At 35.2% G+C, this 27,508-nt stretch overlaps 2 protein-coding genes and 1 long non-coding RNA gene across 4 annotated transcripts; 2 read left to right on the plus strand and 1 right to left on the minus strand.

Moving 5' to 3' along the window:
* Nucleotides 1-1,236: 1,236 nt before the first annotated feature.
* On the plus strand, nt 1,237-10,043 carry LOC112572946 (eukaryotic translation initiation factor 4E type 3-like). 2 transcript variants are annotated; one of them, XM_025252950.1, is made up of 8 exons: nt 1,237-1,418; nt 1,809-1,856; nt 1,987-2,011; nt 2,949-3,043; nt 3,812-3,872; nt 3,993-4,059; nt 4,719-4,874; nt 5,199-8,595. In XM_025252950.1, the coding sequence occupies exons 1-8, from the start codon at nt 1,270-1,272 to the stop codon at nt 5,252-5,254; spliced, it is 657 nt and encodes a 218-aa protein (XP_025108735.1). In that variant the 5' UTR covers nt 1,237-1,269; the 3' UTR covers nt 5,255-8,595. The 2 variants fall into 2 exon arrangements, with proteins under 2 accessions (XP_025108735.1, XP_025108734.1); XM_025252949.1 differs by lacking the exon at nt 1,809-1,856 and having other exon boundaries at nt 1,239-1,418; nt 1,939-2,011; nt 5,199-10,043.
* On the minus strand, nt 8,937-15,190 carry LOC112572948. The gene is made up of 2 exons (XR_003101111.1): nt 13,423-15,190; nt 8,937-12,949 (listed from the first exon to the last, which is right to left on the minus strand). It is a non-coding gene; the product is annotated as an uncharacterized LOC112572948 (long non-coding RNA).
* A 1,078-nt stretch (nt 15,191-16,268) lies between these two features.
* On the plus strand, nt 16,269-27,477 carry LOC112572945. Its single transcript, XM_025252948.1, has 15 exons — nt 16,269-16,404; nt 16,973-17,613; nt 17,781-17,878; nt 18,770-18,907; nt 19,722-20,388; nt 20,803-20,961; nt 21,225-21,369; nt 21,691-21,903; nt 22,243-22,438; nt 23,377-23,505; nt 23,783-23,994; nt 24,404-24,538; nt 24,816-24,893; nt 25,686-25,808; nt 26,241-27,477. Exons 2-15 carry the CDS (start codon nt 17,003-17,005, stop codon nt 26,424-26,426), a joined length of 3,090 nt encoding a protein of 1,029 aa, XP_025108733.1. The 5' UTR covers nt 16,269-16,404; nt 16,973-17,002; the 3' UTR covers nt 26,427-27,477.
* The last annotated feature ends 31 nt before the right edge of the window (nt 27,478-27,508 follow it).

Genomic DNA, 27,508 nt, shown 5'->3' on the forward strand with positions numbered 1-27,508 from the left:
TTGGCAAGTTTTTTTTCCAAAAAGATAACAACTGTGTCTGTGCTAAATTTTAAGAGAATACATAAGTTTATAAACTGAAACACTAGTAGAAAGAAGGAGAAGACACACAAGACACGTACATTTTTCATTGACTATATTACGTAGTTAAAGAATCAATAAGATTATCCAGCTGTAATATCTTGTTACACCCTAATATGAGTCACAATGATGAGTGCAATTTCATTAAGAATATGTAACTACCACATATTTACATATTCTAACACAAAAAGAACAGCAAATTACATCTGGCTGGTCAATTATGATTGCTTCAGCAACAAAGAATCTGCAGTTTCAGCAACAGATAAGTTGTTGTTTCTTCTGACTTGTTGGTTCACAGTCCACACCCTTACAGTCGTTGTCATCTCTGTCCTTACAAAGTCGGATGAATCCGCAGGTCAGTTGTTTTCCTCACTAGTTCATGGCACAGAGACATTACACCTCGAGTAATGACGCCCCCTTGTACTGCATTGTTGTTTTCAAGCTGACGAATCCTTTGGAAGCCAAAGCATATCTCTGTTAGTCAAAATACAGTTCCCCCATCACATGCCGAAGAAAAGAATTGATGCTCTGAAGATCAAATCCTGATGGTTTGACCATGGTTCGAATGTGGTTGACCAGCTCCATATCTGATCATCCACGTCGTCTGCGCAGCTTACGCGTTTGCTCTTCGTCTTGCGTACACGCCAAGACATGCACATATTCCAAGGATTCCTATTGTCAGTCCCAAAAACAAAGCAATGCCATCTCCAGCGTCAAACGCTTCGACGCCTGGTAGGAAAAGGCTGAGTGCGAAAACGATCAAGCAAACGAAAGTGCTGTTCGCCATCTTAGAAAGTTGACTGCATGTGACCTAGCACATGATCTACCGGAAGTAAATGAATATATTCTTTCTATGAAGGGAGCTGTCATTGCATTTCGATACATGAAAACGACATATAAAAAGCAAAAGCAACTGCTATTTTTAAGTTAATATCTCCAAGCAAACAAATAATTACTTAAAAATTAGATAAAAATAAAAAGCTAATAGTTACTGTCTTCACTTAGAACTTCTACTTTCTCCTCAGTCGACCTCTTGCTCATTATCTTTTGATAAAGATTTATTAATTTATCAATATATATCTATCAGTTTGTTTTATTGATTAAGTTTTACGACGATTTGTAAGCAAATATTAATTCCGGAAAAAAGACGTAGTTTTTGCTTGATCACGTGACTTTGTCACCTGGTTCATCATGGCGGCATCCACGGTTGACGCTGTGAAAGACGAACAAATTCAAGGTGTGGATAGTCCGAAACTAGCGAGGAAAACAATCAATGAGATCTCTGATGTAGAAAAAAATGGAGTTCCATTAAATACATCATGGACCTTTTGGCTTGACAAGTAAGAAGTCTTGTGATTCTGTCTGAAAACTCGCTGAATTGAAGGTCGTCTGCTTTTGTTTACATGCACTAGGATTTTTCGTAAACACATTGGCCTTAGTACTGATAAGTTATTTAGGAGACACACTATAAGATGCTTAAACGATCAAGGATTGGAGTTCTTTTCTTACGCTCGCAATTCTGTAATTTTTAGGCCTGTGAGAGAGAGAGAGTGCGGGGAAGGGGGGAAATCAGGATCTATAGTAAGACTGATATAGAGGATATGATGCCCCATCTCTTCTCTCTCTCTCACACACCCACAGTGTGTCCAATTAACCAGTGTTATTGATAGTTTGGGAGCCAATTGTTTATAGAATTACCCTATTTTGTATTATTTCTTTCTTGTATTTAGAGCTGTACGAGGAACTTCAGCAGCAGAGTATGAGGCCACACTGAAAAAATTTACACAGTGTTATTGATAGTTTGGGAGCCAATTGTTTATAGAATTACCCTATTTTGTATTATTTCTTTCTTGTATTTAGAGCTGTACGAGGAACTTCAGCAGCAGAGTATGAGGCCACACTGAAAAAAATTTACACAGTCAATACTGTACAGGTACATTAAATAGTCCTTTCTTACTTGTTTTATAGGAGAAAAAACAATTATTTTTGTTTCTTTCTCATCTTACCTCATCTCTCTCCTTTCTTCTTTGTATGCTTTTTCTCTCTCCCCCTTCCTTCTTTGTATGTTTCTCTCTCTTTCCCTCTTTACATGTCTGTGTGGGTGTCAACCCAGTGTCTTCAGCTCCAAGTCTAACATTCTGCGCCACATGAGAGCTGGATGTTCTTTTTTTTTCTTTGGGAGTTCCAATCTACGCAAGTATGTGGGATGCTGATTATCTCTCTGCACAGAATGTGCCGAGTTTACTTTCATTTTCTTTTCTGAATAATCTTGAAAATGAGTTCTTGTCTGGTTTGGTCCCAGAGCTAATTGGTTGGAAATTTCATCCTGGTAACTTGTTGATATGGTCTGATGAAGATAGATTTGCAGTCTCTCATCCAGGCTTATAATGCATCAACAGGTCTCAGATCCTTACTGAAGTATGGACAACATTTGTGTTGAAGAGCCTCAGCTTGGTATTCTATTGAGACTCATGCTCATTCAAATTGGTTTCTAAGCAGTGAATGCCTGGTATGCTGTGATGATTATACATTTGACGTCTTTGTTCCTCTGGTGTTGCTGATAATGTTGCCTAAATAAATTAAATGGTTGACATACTCTATGTATGTCTGGTGATTGATGGTAGTTGGAGTATACTGGACTTTCCTGATTCTCACTGCATTGACTTGCTTGGGTGAAAAAATAGCATCAAAAGGGTTTAAAGTAAACTAGAGAACAGGTTTATCTGGAAAATGTTGTGATGTTATTTATACTTTGTAATTGCATCATATAATTTAGTCTCTGTTAAGGTTCTTGAATGTTACATTCTTGGACTGTACTATTTTTCTCATGTTATTACCAACTTGAGTGTTACCTTAAAGCACTTTTCCAGGGATTCTGGAGTGTGTACAACAATATTCCAGACCCTAGCTTGCTGAGTCCTCGCTACAGCTATCACTTGATGCGCAGTGAGAGACGTCCAATATGGTAAGATTTATTCTTTCTGCATATCAGTGTTTTAGATGTCATTTTGTTTTGTTTTGTTTTTTTGTTTTGTTTTTCTGTTTTTGTATTTGCCTGTTTTTTTATGCATCTGTTGAGATTTATTACTACATTGTATTTTCACAAGTGATATTCAAAGCTTATCTCTACTTACCCATTCTGTAATAAGGATGATAACAGGTGACATTTTTAGTTTATTTTCTCTACTCAAAGGCAGTTTTATGTGCTTTAACAGACTAAATCATTCAGACCTGCAATCTAGCACACGCAAAGACACATAAGAAGAGAGAGAGATGTTGTGAAGACAATAATAAGGAGAAAATGCATTTCCCTATTTTACCTCGGGCATTATGTCCTTTATGAAAACAAAACTATAAATACACAAATATCCAAATATAAACTAAAAATGAACATAGCATGAATACAAGCCAAAATGCATCAACAAATGTAGACATAACAGCAAAACATCAAAGTAAAGGAGGAAGATGAGGCAGTCAAGTTTATTTTGAACACTTGGGGTATAAGCCTCTCATTATTACTACGCTTGGAAAGAGCTCTTTCCATATGACTGCTTTAATCAGAGATCATATTTGGTGATTGCTGATTTAATTCCTGTCTTTTCTACTTACTTTGTGCTGAAATAATTATTGTGATACAAGATGTTGAAAACAAATCTAACCCTGTTTTAAAATTCTTTTGTTTGTACAATTTTTGTACCATTGATCTTCAGCTCAGTTTTGTATGTCGTTCCAGGGAGGATGAGGAAAACTCACAGGGGGGAAACTGGCGACTAAAGTGTAGCAAAGCTGATACGGTAAGTAATCTGAATTTTTTTATTATTATTATTATTCTGATTGGTATCTCTCTAGCACAATCATCAGAGGCTATTCTAAACCATTTAAAAACTGTCATACTGATTTCTCTTACCTGACAGTCAGTGGTGTGGAAGGAGTTGCTTCTGGCAGCTATTGGGGAACAGCTGTCAGACTGCATGGCTGAAGGTAAGTTTCAGTATCATCCTAATGGCAAACCGTCGCGGGGCTTGAGATTGGGTTATCTCCCATTAAGCGTTTGCAGTTTAGACCGGGTTCTTGGGAACAGTCATAGGAAGATCGTGCCTGCAGCCCATTCTTGTTTTACATAAAAACATATTCTCCAGACTTAAGAATTTTTTTCTTCTTATTTTTTTTAGGGTTTTCAAACACATATATTTTATTTAATCACTTGATTTTCAAAATGTAATAATTAATTCAGCAGGAAACAATTATACTGTGGCTTTTGGAATAATATAAGATAATATATACTTATAAGATGTATAGACTGAATTAAGCGGAAGTGTGGATATGGTACACTTTATATTAAAATAAATAACCCCACCACTTGTGCACTTTAGGTTGAACCAGAATGAAACATAGTGGATTCAACAGCACTACAACTTTAATACTATTAAACCATTTCCAGTGATCAGTAGACCTTTCAAGAAATGTCAGGGGATTAATGAGGAAAATTCAAGAATGGCATTGTGGGGGTGATGGTGGTAGTGCTAATGAGTGACAGATTGAAAGGGGGATATGAGAGAATATTTAGCATTTTTCTGTATAACTGCATCTTCAGGCTACTGAGACCAAGATCTGATTATAAAAAGTATGTCTTCCAACAGGGGATCAGGTCAGTGGCATCAGCATCAGTCTCAGAGATCGTGAAGACATTGTGCAAATTTGGAATGTGCGAGCTGACTTGGAGAAAGAGTCCACTATTCTAGAAAAAATCCAGTCTTTAGTACCAACAGTAAAATTCTCAACTGCCTTTTATAAACGTGAGTGATGTTGCATTGAGACTACTCATGACAAACTTTAAAGTGGAGAAGAATATTTCATTTTAGTGTGTATTTTTTAAAATGAATGGAATGCACCTTTAAACGACATTTCTGTTCTTCCAGATCAATCAAAAATCATTGAATTTGCTTGATTCTCAGATGAGTGAAAATATAGATTGCACTGCTTACAGTTTTACATGCATTCCAATGTCATGATATTTACCTTGATAAGACATCTTAGTTTTTCAAAGAAAAATTCTATGATGTATGGGATGACAGGTCTGAAATTTTGTTTTCAAGTTATTTTTATCTTTTCTTCTTCAGCATTTGTCATGCATGATGCCTTTGAAGGCACCAAAAGACGAGGAAGCAGACACTGACAACCAGAAACCATAAAAATACACCAAGACATCAAAGATAGTGGAGCAGGATTTCTAGATCTCTGTTTCCACTCAAATATTTTCTCTGGATGTGCTACTATTGTGTCTGGTCATTTTGCCACAACATAGTCTGAGTTTCTACTTGGTGTTAAATACCAATAAACCAAGCAAGTAAGAAAGCACCAATGGCATTGACTTGAGAGTCATTGCTAAGAAAACCTCAGGATATATTTCACTTCCAGTAGCTTCTCAGAGTATATCTCTTTGAATGTGACTTTGTTGCACAGCTTGACACAGAGACTATGCAGAGGTATGAAATGCATCATGTGACAACAGCAGTGTCAAATTTGTGGAAACATTTTTTCAGCATTTGTATTTCCTTGCAAGACTGGAAAATAACAACAATCAGGAGTATTTTTCTTAGTCTGAAATGAAGTTTATCACAACCAAAAGACACCTAATTATGCAGTATGTTCTTTAAGAACTGTGGATCACTGAGATGTTAAATTGCAGGGGATCTTAGCTATTGTTATGAATGGGCTTTAGGCATCTTGCTATCAACAAAATGGGTATTCTGATATCTAGGATATTGTGTTTGAACAAAATTAATCTGATGAATCTATCAATTATTGGGAGTAGACATGGCTGTTCCTGAATCTGGACATTCTCAGAGCTGACAGTTCTTTCCCCAGAACTGATTACTGATTGTTGGGGTCATTGAAGGAGCTGAACAGTTTAGCGAGCAGAAGAATTTGAGCCTTTTATTTTTAAGAGTATAGGCAACAAAACATTTTTGCACTTTTTGTAAATTATTTCACTAGCATGTGTGCCTTATGTAAAGTATAATGAAGGCCAATGTAAAGGTGATATTGAAATATATTTTGTGTTTGTAAAGACTTTTATCAGCAATGTTTATATAGAGATTTTCTAAATGCTTATCTGAGATTTTAAACAATATACCTTATTAGAAAAGTGGGAGTCTTTAGCTTTTCTCAGATACACAAAAAAATAGCTAAGAAAATGTTATTTAGGTATTTTCTTTTAATGGTAGCAGATTCTAGAGAGTCACTTGTGTTTGAATATTTTCTACACATGCATTACTAAGCAGAATTTACAACTATCCTCATGTTTAGATAGAAACACACTCAAATAATAACAAAATATAAACCAATGATGATAGTAGTTACAATAAATGTAAAATTGATTTATTTGCTTGGTTTTAGAAGTGAAGGCTGTCTTGAAATCTCTTCAAGATCATGTATTTAGCCTATGACTTTTTTTTTCATACTATTGAATTGAGGTAACTTTGTTTATATTTGTTCATATTTACCCTTCAGACTTCTGATTTATCAAATGATTGTTTGCATTATCTTTAATACTGCTCATGGAAACTGCACCCATCATAGTGGCCAGTTTTTTCTCCAGTTGGTAATATAGATTTGCCCACTATTGTCAGCCATCTGAAAAATCTGTATGAAGGATGACACTTTCCTCTTGAGTTCTAGTCCAGATATTGTACAGCATCATATCAGCTTCAGCTGTTCTCATCTGAGCAGTGACATAGGAAGATGCTTGGCTTTTGGGGGGCAAACTCAATGCAGACAGTGAACAACGTTCACATTCTTGTCCCCTGAGTATATATTTTGTTTTTTAGGGAGAGGCTGGAACCCCTTGGCCCCCTTTACTGAGCTTCAGTTCTTGTCTACAAAGACTTTAAGAGCCAAACATTCTCAGACAGACCTGTGAGTTGTTCTGTGAGTTGTTCAAAATCACCAGGATATTATTGCTTAAATTTCACAAAGGGAAACCAGAGGGTGTAATCATGATGCAGAGGTGGTTACCTCAGGTATGACTATGAACCAGAAGTGTCGCAGGGCCTTGTATTGAAAACAGGCACAGACTGAGAAGGTTGATAGATAGCATAAACACTCCAATCTTTTTGTATAGTGCACAGTCCATAGCTATAGAACCTGCTAGTGCTGTAGCTAATGAAAGACACCAAGCTTAGGGCAATATTTGAAGATCTAATAAAAGCTATCCACTTTATGGCAGCATCTAGACTTTGGACATGACAGCCATCAAAAAAAGGAGAAAAATAAGGTAAAAATAACTCTGGATCAATTTTGGTTCATAAATGCATCCCCTGAGGATTAATTTTCATGTTCTACTTTTTTATAATTTACTGTTTATGTGATACTATATGAACTGTTGTAACTAGTTTTTGTAGCAGATGATAGGTTAACCAAAAACAATCACCTCCCCAGTATCGCAGTTGTTTTAACATTTCTTCCTTCAAAGTATCCTGCAAGTTTGGCTGACAAACAGCATATTTTCACAATTTTTTGGAAAGCAGATTTTATAGATTTTTTAGAAAAGAATAACGATTTGACAAATGCAAGAAATATTTTAATGATCAGTTGTTCATACTTTTATCATTACTAAAACACAAAAGACAGGATATGCAGATGAAAAGTTGTAAACATTTTAATTTTATTTCTTTTCTGTATCTATTTTCTAATGTAAATTCCATTTTAAGAATAACTGAGCTTATTTATTAACAGTCCAGAATTGCATTCTTTGTTCTCCTATATTTACATTGGTATTTGAGTCAAGCTGTGCTTGTTGAAACAAAGTTTAAAAAGAGTATTTTAGATTAATAATACTAATTTATTTGTATAGCATGGTTCAGTGTATGGTCAAGATGTTTTGTATTGCATAAAAAGCCACTCATACAGCAGTTACCAACAGTGATTGATTTCTTGGCACTAATCGGTGTGCCAGCTAAGGGGTAGTTAAATGTCTTTCAATGTCTTCATGCTTTTCATGGATAAAGCAGTTGTTACTTGAAATATATGTTTTTAATCTGAAAAAATTGTTAGTCTTTCTTTATTACTTTTTTTAAAGCTTTTATTCTTAAGGCCTAATTCATTTGTTCAGTCCTTCCTGATGCAAACAATACACTGATGATTAAAGTTTAGTAGTCGTCTGTCCCAGTTTTTTATTATAAACATAAGCTTACATAGTGAATAGAATTTACAAATACAAACACATATACTTGCATCTATGTACACACCTGCACACAAACACACACACACTCTCTTAGTTACGGGTGTCAATTTTGAAAGTATTTGTTATCAAACATGCAGTATAATCACTGTAAATAGTAAAGGACAGTGTAGTTTTGTGTGTGTATGTGTGTGTTTGCTTGCACGCATGCCGATGTGATACAAGGAAGAAAAGAAAGAAATGTTCAATCATAAATATCGTTTATTACAGTGAAATTTATTGCTGACTTTGTAATAACAGCTTTGTGCCAAATAAAAGTCACAACAATGAAATCATAAGATTTTTTTCTTTTCTTGTATAAGTTTATAAGATAAGAAAAAAATGACTTACAATTGATATGCCTAATTCCAAGTCAACTGCCATTTAGCTAGCAATTGTGCACGAGGTAAGATTTTACTTTAGTGAGATCAGAACTGGTTGTATGTCAAGATATCTTTTGACTTATTGCTCATGAATCGATTCTCTCTCCAAACTTCAAAAAGCTCTTAATAACTGATTGTTTGTATATATATATATGAGAGAGAGAAACAGAGATGTTGTGGCCCTTTTTTTTTTCCTACCTTCTCTCCTCAAGTTGTTTGTGCTACTGCCTTTATAGACTTCTGTATATTTTTGCTGCATTTAAATCTCAAGTGCTTGTGAAATGAATGATTCAGCTTACTGTAGATGGTAAGCACACTGATGAATTATTTGGCTTATTGATCACATTTTTTTATTTTTTCCATTCATTTAGGTTAAATCTGTGTTTTGTGCAAATTTCCAGTATCTTTCTTTAACAAATCACCTATATTCTAAGACTGCTACATACCATGTTTGTCCTTAAATTCTGCTTTTGTCACACTAGTCATGTTTTTAAAAGTTGTAAGCAACGCAGAGCTCTAAGAAAATGCAACCAGATTGTTATGTTCCGCTGAGGTTGTTTTTGTGTTTTATCTGTGCTGCATATAGTGCCCTTCCTTACGTCCATAAGTGGATAGATTTAAATCCTGAGGGCTTTGATACACAGAATACATTTTTTTTAGGGGTTTCATGTGATAAAGGAAGGCATTTTAGGAAAGGTAAGTTATTTATTACAATTTTATTGTCTAGTATGGTTATTAAGTGTTTTGCATTTCATCTTCTGTTCAGTCTGATGTATAGCTTTTGAAGCCTTTTTATGGGTATTGAAATTTCTAAATAATTTCAATGACCAGAATAAGTAGTACTCTTTCAAGAGGAGAAAAAGGTTTAAAAAAAGTATAAGATTTGAAAGTGCATGATCAACTCCACAGCTAAATTGTTTTTATGGTGCCTCTTTTTTTCCCACACAAACATTACTTTGGATAAATAATTATTTGCTGTGATGTATACCATGGTTTTTGCTTTTGAAATTAGTTTTTTAATATGTTTATCATGCTTTAAATGTTTATTGTTTTGAGGATTTTTTTATAAAAACAACCAGAAAAAGTGGGGTTTGTGCACTAATGTGATCACCAGTAACATCAGAAGTTGAAGCCAGTCTGAGTGTGCTTCTCTAAGAATAAATTAATATAACTTACAATGCATTTTGGTAACAAATTACAGATTTGTGTTCTGTTAAATGGACAGAAACTGTGGACAATTTCATATCTGACTTGGGTGAGCCTGTAATTGTTGTAGTGATCTGAAATTTAAAACAAAATTTAGTACACAGATGCTTGAACCTCTATAAACTAATAAAAACATATCTGCTTTGTTTCCTTAATAGTATTATTTTGTACAAAACAAAAAAATGAACTGCATACTGTAAAAAAAAAAATTATTTTAGACTTTTGTAATTAATGAAATATTAGGGAGGTACTAATGTTTCATGTTATGCCTTTATTTATAAGAAACAAGTTCATAGTCCCACCTACTTTTTTTTAAAATATAATCTGTCTGAAAGGCATGAATAAATGTGGATGTTACTTTAAGATATGCATAATTCCAGATTATCAGCCTATATTAGCAGTCATTTATCATGCATAGTCACATATTAGCAGTGACAAGACCATCCCGCATTATGCCTATTGTTGTACAATTTATTTGCTGATGGTTGGGCAGCCTGTACTGTCGTAGATTATTCATAAGAGCAATTAGTTGTGAATTTTATTCATCTTGGCAATTTAAAGTTTATTTATTTATTGTTTTTAGTAGTTTTTATTATTGAAGATTATTTGTCTATTAGCATTGATAACTACTTTAGATGGCTTGGACTTTAGATATTCAACTAGTCACAGACAACATTTATAAGAAAATATTGTGGGCTTGTGAGCTATGACATCACTCTTGCTTGTAGAATATGAATGTATCAAATAATTAAGATAAAAATATCACTTTGTTCTAAAATTCCTTCTTTGGGATACTTACCAGACTCACTGAACTATACAGAGATTACCCTACTTGCCAATTTAATTCCACTGCCTGCTTCCCATTGATAAAATTGCTACCACTCCACCCAACCAGTCTTCACCCTGAAGAAGGCATTGCAGAGAGGTGGGAAGACTCAAGTAGTCAGGTTATCTTTAGTATCTTGAGAAAAGGAATTTTACCATGATATTTGTTTGTCAAACTAACAAGATGACCCAAACTATATGGAAAATAGTGAAGAGGCCACAGGAATAGCTACCTTAAGATTCCAAAAATCCTTAGCTAATAGACCTAAATAGAAGAGAAGATGTTCTTGAGTTACCATCAGTTCTGTAGACAGCAAGGTCTCCTCTACATACCCCTTCCCCACCACAAACACACCTGCCAAGATACCTGGGTGGCTGCAGAGCTGGATGACGGGGTCAGGTGCTGGGCCATTATCAAATGCCAACTGTGTTGACAGTAAGTAGTAAGCTAGGTCCCAGCAATGCAAAGGCCAGATACGCCCTTGATGGCTTTGACATCCCATAGGACTTCCAAACTTAAATATTAAATTGTTTGTTTCTACAATTTTTCATATTTTCCTAGACAGATACCATCATGGTTTCCTTGCTAAATTCATGTACGAGTCTGCATACATGCATACATGCGCCTCTGTTTATAACTATAGTGAGAACTTTTTGTTTACATTTCTTTCAAATATTTGTACTGTTAATTTGTTACCAACAATCCCATATCTTGCTACACAAGGGACCTTAAGTGATCCCTATGTGGGGTCCTTGATTTTTCCCCAAATTGCATGTTGGGGTGTTGGTGAGATAAACAGTTGAAACTGCACCTTCATATACTTGCGCTTATGTGCTTTCAATGATGAAGACTAGTTTGCTGTATATATTATTCATCTCATTTTTTGAGAATTTTAAAATATCCCTATTTTCTTTTCTTTCAAAGTGCAATTTTAAAAACTGACATTAAAATTTTGGTGGATGTAGAGTGCTCTCATTAATAAATATATCTGGATGCATTTAGTGTATCGTTGTTTTCAAACTTGCAAAATCTAGTTGTTCTCAGACCAAAATGCGTGTTGATCCTCTAAGACTGCCTAAATCAGCAGCTTGTTGAATTGAGGCTCATTTTAAAGGAGTTGCTATGTATTACATAGACTGTCCCTCAAAGCAGCTTTTCTGACAATCCAGCTGTTCATGAGAACAACTCTTGTCACATGTAGTTATATCAGTCACCTTATGTGGTTTTAGTGCCATTGATGCTGCAAAAAGATATAGCAAGTTTCAACCCATTCACCAACTGTCAAAGGCTACAAAAGTTGCATGTTTGATAACAAATACGTCAATATTTCAAGCTGCATGATTTCCAACCTGTACTAATATTATATTAAAGGTAAGAATTGGTCTGTAAATAACTTCCAGCTGTGGCACTGTAAAGTAAGTATGTGTATTTATTGTTGTCCTTACCTTGATTGTAAATAATCTTCTGGGTGAGTTGCATTTACATTGACCCAGTCATTAAAATGCCCATAATTTAAAAGACCAAATTTAAAGGTTCATAGACGCGTGAACAGGGAAACTTCTCACTCCCTTATCTTCCTAGACTGTTCAGTCAGCCTGTACTGAAAACTGAGTCATCCTGATGAAAATTGATCCATTGATTTGTGATATAATGAACAGTAGAAGCTTCTGTTATGAATATACCATCGCAATTTATATTTTAAATTTCTTATGTTGATGCAATATTTTTTGTTTATGTGCATATATTATAGTATAAGTAAAACTTAACATTTACAAGAAAAGTTAGTACTTTCTGGACCTTTTGACATGTATCTGCACACCTTCATCCAGGGCCACCGAGAGCCAGCACAGGCCCCGGGGCAGACAGCCTCTCAGGGTCCCTTGTAATTGTAAATTATTTTCCCAGTATATCATAATAGGCTTACCATTCAATTGTCAATATCTACATTTGATTCAGTAATGTAATATGGATTGAAAATACTAGGACAAGTGCACTAGGATCCATATCACTACTTGAGCATACTTACATGTGAGTGGTTATTAAATTAGGAAAAATGATGGTAAAGGATCAGACTTGTAGTATACCATAGAAAAAAAAAATCCCCAGACTGAGGAATGTTCCTCAAATTTTTCTTAAAAGTAAAAGAAAAGAAGGAGGAAAAAATCCACTGACCACGGCCAGGTTCCCTTCACAGCCCCATGCCCGGTGCACACCACCTTTAGATGAGATGTTTTGCTGTAATGACATATGGCATAAAATACCTTTTGACAAAGGAAAAGTTGGTTTCATGTCAGGTTTTTGCCTTCTCATTAAGTGTTTGAATTCTTTGTCACTTAAATTAAACTTTTGGAAAGAATTACTGCTTAGTTTATATATTACACAGATTTATTTTTCAATGTTTTCCTCGAAGAATTCTGATGTACAGTGGATTTAAGTAAACTGCCAAAAAGAAGCAGATGTATGGTGGATGGATTCATTTAAAAGAACTTTTTGCTACTATTTATATACAACTTCAGCCATTTGTTTTACTAACTTGTTAGAAAAGAAAATTTGCCTTGTGCATGAAGTCACTGGAGTCAGTTATCCTCATTTTTACATTTTTTTTTTTTTTTTTTTTTTTTTTTTTTTTTTATCATTTGTGAACTTATAAAACAACTTTTATTCTCCAGGTTACAATTACGAGACAAAAACAAAGACTAGTACTTCACCTGTTGGCTGAAAATGATTTGGATCAGTATTTTGCATCCTGCACAAAAAGTGCACATAAATTAGTGGCTAGTAGATCAAACAGAGTTACAGTAATTGCAAAAGAATCAAGACACACACAATTGTCCAAACAAATTTTCTGACCAAACCTCATTTATAGCCAATATGGTATTTTAGCTGTATTGATCCATCTAGGAAATTTTAGTTAAGACATTTATCTGACTTACTTTTTCATGGCCTAGTTATTGGTTCTGTATAGACTACAGCTATGTGCTGCAGCAGTATTAGTACATTTAGATGTGTACGTGCAACAATCTTGGCATGTAGAAATTAGATCTAATTTGTACTTTACACCTGCTCACCTTACATTTTTACACTGCAAATTTTTAACATTTAATGTTCAACTAAAACAAAAATGATGGTATTACTGTCACGCAATAATTTATTTCCAGTTCTAATTTGATTTCATCAAGTTAAATTTTGTCCTTAGGTTTGTACTCCTAGCATTTTGGCTCAATCATGTATGAAATCAGTGTGGTTATCTCAAATGATAATATGTGATGTAACGAAAGCGATTGCAAAGGTTGCATGATTCTGTGAAATATTTGTACTATGTGTTACACATAATTTGTTTTCTGTACAGTTCCCAACAAACTGCATGTGCTGATTTTGGTAGGTACAGTGCCATGCCTGGTGTATGTTTACTGCCAGAATCATTGGAATAAAGTGGAAGGCTGTTTATAGGGTAATGTTCTAATATTTGGCTGAGTATGATGTAAAGATCTTCATAGACTGGAATTTTTATTAAATATGGTGTATGGGCAATTCTCTGTTTCCTAAATGTTATATTCATTTACTAGTTTTGTTTAGCAGAAGTGCAACCTGCTATTAGATATTTTAATTTTCTTGCATTCACACACTTCCATAAAGGAAGAGGAAGATGACTTGAAATATTGTTACCACATACCACTCATATTGCACCCTTCTCCCCTGAGTAAACTTGAGAGGAGTGTGTGTGAGGTGAGGGTTTGTTGTTTGCTTGTGTTTAATGTCATGCCAGCAAATAATTATTTAGGCTATATCATGGCGACATAAAGTAATCTTATCTTAAAAAGTTTAGGGACAAAAACCCCTGAGTGCCATATAATATCTTAAACAAGAGCTGCTTGGGGAAACCATACAATCAACTATTAATATAAACACAAATGCAGTGGAAGCTCATATCCACACTAATTCTATTCTCCCTTCACTCTTTTTCTTCACGTCTTTTCTTCCTACCTCCACATCTACTTCTGTTTCTCCTTCTATACTGAATGAATGTATTCTTAAGAATGATTTTTTAATGACAGGTCGATCTGTGATACAGTAAATGTCATGTGCATGTTAAATATTGCACTTAATTACTGAATGAAAAAAAATGCCAATGGCACCTTCGGACGTCCAGTTTAACCTACTGCCATTACCACAATAGTTTCTGTAGCCTCTGCAACAGGTGATCACTATATATTTAGGGATCCAGCTCCGAAATTTACGAACCCTATAACCATCTCTGTTTTTGGGAACCCAGTCCAAGTGTTTTCTAATGGTCATGCCATCAGTTAGAATCGCAGTACATAGGATTTAAATGGTAAGTTCCTTGTGGGACTTTTCTTCTAACACTTTTACAACTTGCTTTGCTACTCCAGGATTTGAAAAAAATATTACTGATCAAGCCATTTGAAAATTTTAAGATAATTATATATACAGTGAAAAGGGAACATTTAATAGCTTGTTTTCATTTATTTTGATGTTGCTGAAGTAAAAATTAACTATTTTAATGCAGAACTTTTTAAAAGTAATTTTCGAAGAGATGAAAAAAATTTTTAAAAAAAACATTTACAAATTTTAATTTTGGCTTATATGTGCATTTAAATTCTTTAGATCGTTCTATACCTATATTAACAGGAAGTGTTTTTTTTTTTTCTTGTTTCGATCACTACATCATTAGCTTTTGCAACGTGTCTTTTGTGTGTGCACATATGTAAAGTGTCTTCATTTTTTTAAAAATCTTCCCTTGTGACAAATAAAGGACACCTTTGATCGTATGGTAATGTCAGTTTTTCCCTCAGAAAACGGTGTGTTAATGGTCCTTAAAAGTTCAATATTGTTGCAAACTGGTTTTGCACATCATATATATATATTGATGGCCGGCACTCTTAAAAACACTCTACTGGTACGTAAAATATGTTGGCATGAATAAGTATTGCATAAAAGAAAGTGCTAGCAAGTGGGCAATTCTCTTTCTCAAGTGAAGGTCCCCATATTTGTACCAATGTATCATATGTATGCATGCTTCTCAAGAAAAATCGAGGGGGGGGGGGTGTAAAGGTAAAGGGTAAAGGTCGTCCAATGATGGAGGTGCCCATCTCCTCTCCCTAGCTGCCATACCTTCCCCACCCCTCCATTCCCACCACCTGTAGTCACGGAGGAAAGTTTACTGCGCTACACGGGTATCGAACCGAGATACCACTTTTCGGATGCCAGTGATGTCACCACTCGGCTATCACTTCCATAGTTGAGTGGTGACACCCAATGAAACCACGGACTGGGGAGACACATTCATGACGAAACAGCCTAGGCTATTTTTAACACTGTTTTAGCAGACGGCTAACCCGAGAATGTCCCATTATATCAAGAAGGGGTGAGAAGGCTTAGGCTGGGTTTTGGTTTTTTATTATTAAAAACGTGACCAGTTGACGATAAAAAATTTAATGAAATAAAATTGTTTCAATATACTACATATTTATTAATGGTAATGAAATATTCGAAAAAATTTCTTCTTTAAGCAGCATACAAATATTTTTCTACCTCAGTGACATTGAGGTCTTTCCCATGACAACATTGCACCACGAGACAGCAATGCAGGCTGCAGTTTAAAAACCGATGGAGTGATAGAATATGAGATCAGGAAAGACTCGCGCGAGTTGCTGTATTATTAACATAAGGTGATTATATTAACGGTTTTACTGTGTTTTTTCATGTCTTTCATTTACTAGAATTTCTTGGATTATTTCTTCGTTTCTTGGTCAGGGTTGATCTGTAATGGTTGTTCGATCAATATATAGAGTGAACGATATCTGTATTCAATCCTAGTGATAAAAGGTCCGCCCATAGTTTTTTTTTTAATACATATATTGATACAGATAGATGTCATCAGCCCACATAATTCGATCAGTCGTAATAAATACAACTTATCTTCGCTCACTGATCGAATTGATGCAATAGCATTCATTAGTCGAATATCCTTGTCAAAATAGATCTTTGCATATCAAATTTTCTTTCTTTAACGCATTTGTGTTATAGTTATAGTAGTGTTCACTTTCAGTTTCATTTACTTTGATAGAGAGCTATAGATGTAAACACAAAAAACATAGCATTAAAGCAATTACTTTTTCTATTATACGTACCTCGTAAATAAAGATTTACATGTAATTGACGTAAATAATGTATGTCATATTGTTCGCTGTTGTTGTGTGCATCATCATGACCTTTCTTCGCATATTTTATTTGCAGATATAAGCTAATCACCACAAGACTGTCAAAATGGTGCTCAAATCCAGTAACTGTAATCGGAATAGTGGTAACACAATGCGGGTGAAGTATTTTAAGGATCAGTGGGCATGGAAAGAGCGTCACTGGAAGTATGTCAACAAACTGGTGAGAAACATTCCCTTGAAAGCTGAAGAAGGTAAAGATTGGGATATAGATGTGGCTCAGTGCTACATTGATGATGGAGGACTGGAGTGCCATCCATTGAATCCAAATGGCTATCATTCACTCACATACTCTCTTAACAAGCGAAAACGTTGGACCTTGGTGAACACATTTGCAGATGCAATGTCAAACCAAGATCTCGCTGATGAAGAGTTTAAAGTCACCCTGGTGGAGAGATCAGATCATGTGTCTGAAGGTGGTCTGAGCCTTAGGAATCCGCGTGCCAATGTGACTGCTTACTATGACAGTCATGCAGGAAAATGCTGTCTCAAACCAAGAAAAACATTTTCATTTCTTACAGAATTGCTGAAAAAAGGCAAAGATTTATCTAGAATAAAAGAAAAGAAAATTAGAAAGCAGAAGAAATCATTCCACAACCAACATTTTAGAGGAGTTCAGAGAAAGCTAAAGACTGTTCCAAGAAATAAAATTAATGAAAGGTAAGTTTGTCCCACTTAAACTTGTCTTTCCAGCTTTACTTGTTTATTTATTGGTCACTTAAAAATCACAAATGCTATGCTTATCATTCAAAAAAAGCTTTATATATATAACATATTTATGGCACAATCATGATAACAGATTTTCAAGAAGTTATTCCTGTTTTCAGACAGATGGATAATGATGATGCCTCAAAGAAGGAAATAAGATATGAAATTGCTGTTCCTGTTTGTGGAGGTCTATATAGATTAGATTCGCCATATAAGGGTAAGTATCTCACATGCACAACTCAATGTTGACTTTACCTTTTATGGGTCAATGGTCATTTCGTCCCAAGACCATTTCACCACACTCATATTGCCCCACAGCTAGAGTCAAATCATCCCAGTTATGTAAGACCATTTCATCCCAAGACCGAAAAGTCAAATCATCCCAGGCACAAAAGATGAATCGATCACCAATGACACAATTAGCTATTAATATCAAATGTTACCAAAAGAGCCACATGTTCAAATAATATAGCTGCCTGTTTTACACAGAGCCATGTGAATAAATTTAGCCACCATTTTACTTTTAAAAAAAATGGCTGCCTGGTAATACACATGCAGAGAACCACGGACTTATTACATGTTTGTACAGAGAATGTATCTTACAATTGCAAATAAATATGATTTTTCTTTTTAAACAATCTTTTAACTTAAAGATTTTGTTGTGAACTTGTATTCTGACTTTTTTCGCCTATTATGATTATTATATGCAGAGGTGTCGCTGTCTATCACTATTTGTTTCATCCATTATTTATTTATATTTTTGGCCTGGGATGATTTGACTTTTTTGGTGTTGGGAGAAAATGATCTTACCTGGGATGAAAGGGACATAGCTGGGACTATTTGACTCAAGCTGTGGGGTGATATGACTGGGGTGAAATGACTAGTCCCACTTTTCATGATATCATAAATTCATTTAATCATGCACAAGGAAAAAATGTGATTGTACTTGTCTGCATTCTTTCACACATAAATGTAATCTTCCCTTACAGAACTACTGATTTAACAAAATAGCCCATTGCAAGCAGTTGTGATGTATATCCACATATGTAGACAAATAAGCGAACTAAAAATGTTTATTATTTCTATAGTTTTGTAATATTTCCAACAGGTTTCTCACCAATAGAAGAGTCTAGAACATTTCGGGGTGAAAAGAGAAAAATGCTCACCTGGTATTTTACTGATGCACTGCAACCTGGTTTAGCCACAGCACACAAAAGCGGAGTTTTCAAAACACAGGTGCATTCAGGTAACAATTTTGTCAGAAACCTTTTACCTGATACTGCCAAAATACCTTAAATCCCTATTGACCCTAGGGCCGCGGTTCTCAAATGGTGGGGCGTGACGTGCTTACAAGGGAGGCGCGAAGGTGGTCATTTTTTAAAAGTTTCTTATACTGGTATTAGTGAAATTAGCTTACATTGCTGGCTAAGGGGGGCGCACAGACGTACCTTTGTTCGTCAGGGGGGGGTGTCACAAGTAAAACCTAGGGGCAGCGGAAGTAAGTGGTCTGCTGTGTGTAACATGCAGCAAGTGGAAGGTAAAACTAGTCCCTTCACTTTTGTTGCCCTTGCTTTCCCTGATATAAACTCTTAGCGAGAAAAACTGTTGGTCCTGGATGAATACACATAGAGGGAAGGTATGGAGTATCTGTTCCTAATAGCTGGGTAGAGAAGTTTTCTAGACACCTGGTCTACAGTCAAGTACTGTAACCACCTGTTTACAGAATCTCTCTAATCTGCATACGTGAAGATCTGAATCCAAATTGCCTACATCAAGATTTAAAAAAAAAAATTATAATGCTGAGCACACTTTTACTTGTTTGGACAATGTCTTTTTACCTCTAGCTTAGCATCCACTGTTGGTTGTTTGGTATGACTTCCAGACATACATTGAGAAATTCTGAAACCATAGATGCACAAGTTGTGTGTGTGTGTGTTTGCACCTGTTTGTATTCAGGACAGGATTTTCTGGTCACAGCTACCTTTATAACTAAAAGACTTAATTTGCAATCTGTCTAATGATTGTTATAAATCTTGTAAATATGTTCATTTATGTTGCAGAAGATTTATGCACCAATGCTGCAACCGACACAAGAGAGGATGAGATAGATATACCAAAAGAGTTCAAAGCCCCAAATCTGCAAAAATTTTCCATTGTTGACTTTCTGACTTCACCAAGCTCTGCATCTTGTGCCAATCAACAAAGGAAGTCTTTTGCGAAAAAGAGCCACACTAGTGTCACTGCTGTTAATCCTGCCAGTTCTATACAGACCAAAAAATACGGCAAGGGGTCTGCTATCTTCATGCATTGCTTAGACACATCTTCAGATGCCAGTGAACAAGACTCTAAAGTAGCTAGTGATGATGGAGATTCAGATTTAGAATCTTCTGCTGGTGGTTTATTTGAGCCATCAGTGCTTTCTACAAACACCTGGGATATGGAAGCAGAAATTTTGAAATTTGAAGAAAATATAAGCCTATGTAAACTTAGTGAAAGTGAACTTAACCAAGAACATCTAGAGAAAAAATATGAAGGCAGTTTTGAGGTTGGCCATTGTGTTCCTTTCACTGTTGCCTTCAGCCTGCAAAAGGCTGTGTCCCAGATTAATGTGGGGAGTGAAAATCTGCATGGAAAAGATGCTGATTCAGCAGGAGACTGGTACCTTCTCTGTCAAGCAGCACCATCTACCCAACACAAGAATCATGAATTTAAAAACAAGTTATTTAAGTAAGATCCTTTTTTGTTACTGCTTTGTAAGTCTTTAGAACTAAGAAATGTTTTCATAACTAAAAGCAGAAAAACACAATTCTTTAAAATATCAATCACATTAGTAAAAACTACTGAGAAAGATATTCATTCTACCTGTAAGTATTATTTGTATCAGAAGTAAATAGTGATTATTACCAAAAAATAGAAGGTAATTTTTTCTGTTTATCTATCTCAACCTTATTTTCTTTTTTAAAAAGTCTTATTTTTTAAACAATGCAAAAGATATTAATTCAAATAAGCATTCAAATATTTTTCACAAAATGAGAATGGGAGTAGTGTTTTTCTTCTAGTAAAGCACCTTTTTTTATTGTTTAAACATTTTCTTGCTTTGTTCACTTGCAATGAATGTTTTTTTTCTTCTGCCTTCTCTAGCATTTATCTTCATAGCAGTGCAGAGGAAGACCTGGTGAAGTATGCAAACACACAATTAAGAAATATCCTTAAACTGGAAAACAATGCTGAGAAAGTCTTGCTACTAGATGATGTACTTCTTTGGACGTGGGATATTGTCATCCACCTAACTGCACTGAGGTATTGAAAGAAAATTGGTTTGTGCATGTGAATGTGTGTGTGTGCATGAGCCTGGTCAAGCCATCCATTTACCCACAGCATCATCATAACCCCTTTGGTAAGATGAGGTCCTCTTAACATAAGACCCTGCCAGTGTTTTGTTTTCCAGAAGTAATTTTATGGTTTAGGTGAAGAGGTTTTAATGCATGTTTTGATTAGTTGAGGTACTACTTTGCCATATCCTGAATTATTTTGTATACAGCAATGCATTGGTATGCTTTTAGACAAAAGAAAGCAACCAAGATCGTGCTCAAAACACAACACCTAGAGGACTTCATTCCTCTTCAAAAGTTTGGTGGCCATGCATCAGTGTGCAGTGTCCCACAAGCGTACCTTCTGACACCGGATCAATCCCAGCAAGAGCACAGGGTGAGTATATGTGCGAACAAGTGTGTTCAACATGCAGTTTCAATAAATACTTAAGCTGTGGACATCACTACACTTGCTACAATGACAGTCATCTGTCTGTGAATGGAAATCACTTTAATTAGTCTTTTTCCAATCATATTCAAGACCTCAGCAGTAGCACACTTTTTATTTTATGTTAATACTAACATGGTTTGCCTTATGAGATCAGTATCTGAACAATCTGATCACATATTGTTGACAGCTTAGCCTGTTAACCTATTTAGAGGTTAATGTTGTCTTTGTTGTTATGAAAGCCTATTTAAATGAATGTTAAATGTGCAGAAAATAGACAAAATTCAGATCTCCTTGGATGTTGAGTTTTTGGAGAACATATGCTCAATCTGCCTGGCTTCAATAGAAGATACTGGAAAGGAAGATGGTCTCTTTTTCATGTTTCTCACAATGTGGAATTGTGGACACAGCTTTTGCAGACGATGCTGGCAGAATCATCTCACAACTTGTATTTTGAGTGGACAAACATCTTTAACATGCATGGTGGGTTTTGGTGTGATAAAACTTGTGGGATAATGCTACAAAAAACTAAAACGGTTATCAAGCAATCAAGTTTATGATTTTCCAGCACAGTAATAAATTTCCTCATGTTTCTGTTTGATTCAGATGCTCTTCAAGTTTGGTTTTAATTTCTGATGATATTTTTGCTATGAAGTAATTTTGACTATAGTGCTTTTCATAATATTAAAAAGAAAATTTTTACAAGACTTTAATGTAATTGTTGCGGTGATATTTTATCTAGTAATATTTTGAACTCATTTATTTATTGGAAATCAGAATTAATATTTCACAAGTAATGAACATAATATTTGATGATGCTAGGAGTACAAGTGTGTGGCTGAAGTGGACTGTGTAACACTGCTGTCACTTGTTCCTCACCATGTCTACATAAAGTGGCAGCAACTTATGCAAAGCATCGCAGTTGAAAGAAGTGGAATATGGAAGTGGTGTCCAAATCCCAGTTGTGGAAGAGTGGCTAAACATTGTCATCTTCCAAGTTGTTCTCCATCAGCATCAGGTATGCATCTGGTTAAATGGCACTGGTTGTAGTTAGAGCAGGGGTCTCAAACTCATATTAGCATGTGGGCCGCAGTGGAAAGTAACAGCCAGTCAGCGGGCCGCACCACGAAAAGAAAATGTTTTTTCATTAAATTTTACGAACACTATTGTCACTGCAGTTAAATGCTAAAATAAAGTTTTTATAATTATTAACTACATTTAGTGTAGTTTATTACATGCACAGGAAGTTTAGTTTATTAAAATAAGTTGACGTTGTCTCTGTCACTAATAACGGGGGTAATTTTCACTGCGGGAGTTAATCACCAAGCACAACATACATATACACCGCGGACGTGGCCGAGGGCCGCACAAAAATGTTTCGCGGGCCGCATTCGGCCCGCGGGCCGCGTGTTTGAGACCCCTGAGTTAGAGAGATGATGGTGGTGGTGGTGAAGATGGTTATGGTAATGTTGGAGGCAATGGTGTCTGGACTGATCAATTCAGTCTGAAAAATGCTGATGATCTTTGCAATAATACAATGTTCTACTGCACGTAAAACTTTCCTGTTTAGTAAAATATGGCTTGAGTTTTAATGGAAACATTATAAGAAGAACCTTTGTTAATTAAGGCATAAACAGTGTAATTACAAAAAGAATTTTTTCTTGATAGCATTAGATTTTCTATGAATGATGCAAAAGCATGTTGTTTTGATTATGGGTTGCCTGAAGAAGTACAATGTAAGGTTTTTGTTGCCATGTGTTTCTCAGATAATGCTTTGTTTACATTTAAAAAAAGCAATTAATTCAGGTTTTTTTTAAGGGGCAGTTTGTGTTTGTGGTGTATGATGTACACACAAATACACATACACTCAAAATGCTTTCATCCCTATAATCAGCATGTGTGGACATAATCATACATAATTTCTCATATATTTAAAAATCAATACTATTTCTACAGATCATCTTCGTGGTTTACCTGTTGCATGTGAATGTCAACATCATTGGTGTCTCGACTGTGGAGAGCAATCCCATTGGCCACTATGCTGCAGACAATATATTAGTTACAATAAAATGCTACAGCAGTATGGTATGAATTATATTAAAAAAATTCTCTAAATTTTCTTATCCCTTTACTTTAACATGTTACGTACAAACGATATGTAGTTGCCACAAGAATTAAGCTTACAGACTTTCTCAGGCATTGTAGTACCTAAAATGTTTGGTGGTGACACAGACAAGTGATTTTTCTTACTGTAAATGGGGGGAAAAAGACAGTTAACGTTGTTAAAATGGCTTTATCACTTGTAAACAGAAAAGCTTGAAGATGTGGGATTTTTCATGTTTTCTTACCATTTGTCTGTCAGGGAACAAAGAGGGAAGTAAAACTGAGGATGTGATGGTTACTTGGGTCAAGGTCAAGCGATGTCCACAGTGTGCCTACCCAATAGAGAAGAATGGCGGATGCTCTCACATGACATGCACACGGTGTCATAAAGAGTTCTGCTGGACATGCAAGTCAGACTGGTACAGCCACATGTCAGGAGTATGGCAAGGCTGCAATGACAGAGGAGAAGAAGTATGCTTTAAGGCTGAAAGTTCATTTTATTTACTTTGTCATATTTCATAAGGCAAGTCACTGCCAGTGTGAAAAGCCAGATAACAAATATCCTGTCAAGAAATGCTGATGTTAAAATGTTATATATATATAGGTTGCTTCTTGTTTCATACTCAATTTCACCATTTCAGAGTAAAGCTTTGTTTGTGTCCTGTTTGAAGTTTCATAATCAGCATCTTTGTTATCTAAGTACTTTTTATAAGTAATTAATATGAAAAATAAATAACAAGTTGCAGATCACTTTACTGAAAGTGATTGAGTGTTAGATGTGTGTCCAGTTTGATTACTTCCTAGACTGAAAGGAGTAGCCCACAGTCATAATCATACTGTTATGTCCTACAGTAGGTATTGTTTCTGAAATCTTTTTCAGACACTTGAGTTGGACAACAGCAAAGTCTATCCTCTACCCATTCAATGTTATAAGCAGGCTGTTAGTCATCGTTTCTTCTGGAAACAAGTGGAAAAGACTTGGCACCAAACACTTATTGACTTAAACAGTAATTTTGTAGGTATTAACTATACCTTTTTAATTTTTCCCATGACAGATAAGTGTTGCAGGGGGAGTACTTTAACGCAAAATTTTACTTGATTTAAAGATCACAAAGTAAAATCTTTATTTTCATAAAATATTATTCATATTTTGCAAAAGATGCTCAATTAGAAGATCATATCACCTACCTGCACGTACATTAAAATGCTTAGAATTATTGTGTATTAATCAAATTTATACAGATAAAGGCTTATGTATCTTCGTAACTAATTTCATTTTCTTTTAACAACAGGTCCGTAAGATGAAGGCAAGAGAGCTTGATCATAGTGCTGTTTCCGTAGTTCTTGAAGTTTTAAAGTTCCTGAAACAGGTAAATTTTTCATAATTATGGAGACACTAGGAGACAGTTTTATCAATCCGGTATACAATTTCAATTGTTATACAAAAAATAAAAGTAGAGAAGCCCACACTAATACTGAAAGCATGGTACATTGTTCATTATCAGTGTTATAATACCCTGCATTACCATTTCCAAATACTACCCTCTGGCCGTAGATGGAAACAACTGGTTGCCAAGAAGAGTGCTTTGGCCGAGTCCTTTATACCAACTGCAATATCACTCTTGAATAGGGCTAACAAATGTACTTTTTGTATGTGCATGCACCTTTGATAATTATTACTAGGAGGAGGGGGTGGTTGAGTGTAGTAATTGTATAGGTATGTGAGAGGTGACTGCATGTTTTTAGTTCATTACTTAGTTCATTTACTTTATGAGCTACCAACAAAGAAACATTTCTATCACTGTTGCACAGAAATAGACAATAAAGATGTATTACAGCTTTCTTGTAGATGTCAAAAAGGTGGGTATCCCCAGAAATAAAGAAAGGTAGCCAGCAACTGTATGAACTGGGATGGTGGCTGGAATAAGACCAAAAAGTGCCATCATCACTGGCTAAAAAACAAAAAGCAAGATATAGAGAAGGTAGCACTGGAATTTCCTTGTTGCTGTAGTCTTGTTTCATACCATTCAGACATCCATCAATGACACTATATTTTTTGTGTAGTCCTAGACCTGCCATAGTCCTGCTTATGAAGGCCCAAGGAGTTCATTATGCTTTCTAAAATAAGCACTTTGCATAAAAAAATGTATTATTCTTTGCAGGGATATAGTCTGCTTGAACTGGGAAACATCCTGTTATCAGACACTGCACGTTCCAACAAAGCAGCTAAAGTTTTGAGGGGCAGACTGACCATTCTGGAGTTTTCTTGCAACAGGTTTACAGAAGTATGTGTATTTTTTAAAAGTTAGTAGCTTTAATTATTTATTTTTTTTTTTTTTTTGTCTTCTATTTACAATAAATATTTATATAGCATCTTGTCCTTGAAAGTAAATGAACAGTTTTTCAGCATTTATTCTGGGGGAAATGGGAAATAGAATGGATGTTTAGTGGTAATCAGATCAATGTGCAGGGATAGTTAATAGGCCCAGTCCCTTTATCTGCTAATAAAAATTGCTCTGAGCTAATATGCTGATGGTTTACATTACTTCAAGTTGTTCTGCTTAATGTTCTCTTATGTTACCCTTGGTATTCAGCAATTTCTCTGGGATAGAGTAGCTCTGTGAGAAGTGTCTGGTGCAAGTTTTAAGCTACAAGAATATTTTTAATGTAATAAACAGACTTACTAATATTACTCTATGACTTTTTCTTCTCATCAGCATCTCAAGAAACCAAAGCTCAAAATACTGAAAGACATAGCATGGTTTCAGAAGAATTTGGTATATGGTAGCAAAGTCATTCATCAGGTGTGCTACAGTGCTCGTGAACTAAGACAGCTTATGAAGAGCCCCACTCAGCAGTGGCTTCTTCAGAGGGACCACGAAGAATTTGTCAATTACAGGTGAACGTGAAGAATTTGTGAATGACACGTGAACAAGTGAACTAGAGATATTACAGTGGGATGTGTTCCAAAGTTAACTTTCTTACAAAATCTGTGATGAATAACTCATCTTGTGAACTTTGTCTGCAAAATATCAAAGACCAGTTGTGAACTGATTCTTTGTAATGGCTGTCTTATCAGATTCAATATGATACATTGAAGAAATTGCCTACATCTGCTCTGAAGAGTAAAATAGCATTTATTATATCTCCCTTTCAGTTGGAAGAAAGTGTGGTTATACACACCAACCGACAGCAAAACTCACCTTTGTTGTTAGTGGGTTATTTTGGAAGCGTCTAGAATGTTTATTGAAATGGTATTAGGATGTTCTTGTGATATAAATTCCCACCCTCACCCTACTTCTCTTCCATTTAAACCTACTTTCTTGGGTGTTAAGCATGGAGTTTGGCTGGCGGTAGATATATGGGCACATAAACACCAGCACACAAGTGATCAGAATCACACAAAACGATTCGACCATTGCTCGAAACAAACTACAGTATAATTATTTCAACTCTAGTCAAACCAAATGCAAATCCAACAATCTAGGAATATGGACTAATAACGATTACTCCACATAAGTTAATTGGTGACAATGGGCACTATATCAGAGGAAAACATCTTCACAATGAATTTCACTAAAAGAATTGTTTTAGTGTTTTAAACCTAACCAATTGTGTCAGAAACTTGTTTGCAAGATATTTATCTTACTAGGCTGTCTGAATGATAATAATAAAATATGAAACCTGAAAACTTTATATGCAAACTCAATGCATCAGTCAAGCGACAAAGATTTGTTTGTTAATTTTGTTTTACACTGTGATCTTAAATTTTCCATTAAATGTTATAATCATTGTTTACAACATTTTTACACACCAGAGCTGTGATATTAGTTGTTTTATGACAGTTTTGCTCGCCTCCAACTATATATTTTATAGCAATCATTTTAGAAAGCACATGTTCAACAGAGCTTACAGAAAACAATCAGTTTAAGTTAATAAAAGATTTTAACATTGGCAAATGTATTTGTAACAGTGTTAAATGTTG

This window comes from Pomacea canaliculata, linkage group LG9 (assembly GCF_003073045.1).
Source record: "Pomacea canaliculata isolate SZHN2017 linkage group LG9, ASM307304v1, whole genome shotgun sequence".
In the NCBI taxonomy this organism is placed as follows: domain Eukaryota; kingdom Metazoa; phylum Mollusca; class Gastropoda; order Architaenioglossa; family Ampullariidae; genus Pomacea; species Pomacea canaliculata.

Bases quoted from the DNA above. Each gene is read 5' to 3' on its own strand.
- LOC112572945 (XM_025252948.1), top strand. From the start codon at position 17,003: ATGGTGCTCAAATCCAGTAACTGTAATCGGAATAGTGGTAACACAATG. The intron at 23,506-23,782 runs GTATGAATTATA...TTTGTCTGTCAG, and splicing joins TAAAATGCTACAGCAGTATG to GGAACAAAGAGGGAAGTAAA. The intron at 24,539-24,815 runs GTAGGTATTAAC...TTTTAACAACAG, and splicing joins TTGACTTAAACAGTAATTTT to GTCCGTAAGATGAAGGCAAG.
- LOC112572946 (XM_025252950.1), top strand. From the start codon at position 1,270: ATGGCGGCATCCACGGTTGACGCTGTGAAAGACGAACAAATTCAAGGT. The intron at 4,060-4,718 runs GTAAGTTTCAGT...GTCTTCCAACAG, and splicing joins GTCAGACTGCATGGCTGAAG to GGGATCAGGTCAGTGGCATC. The intron at 4,875-5,198 runs GTGAGTGATGTT...TTTCTTCTTCAG, and splicing joins CTCAACTGCCTTTTATAAAC to CATTTGTCATGCATGATGCC.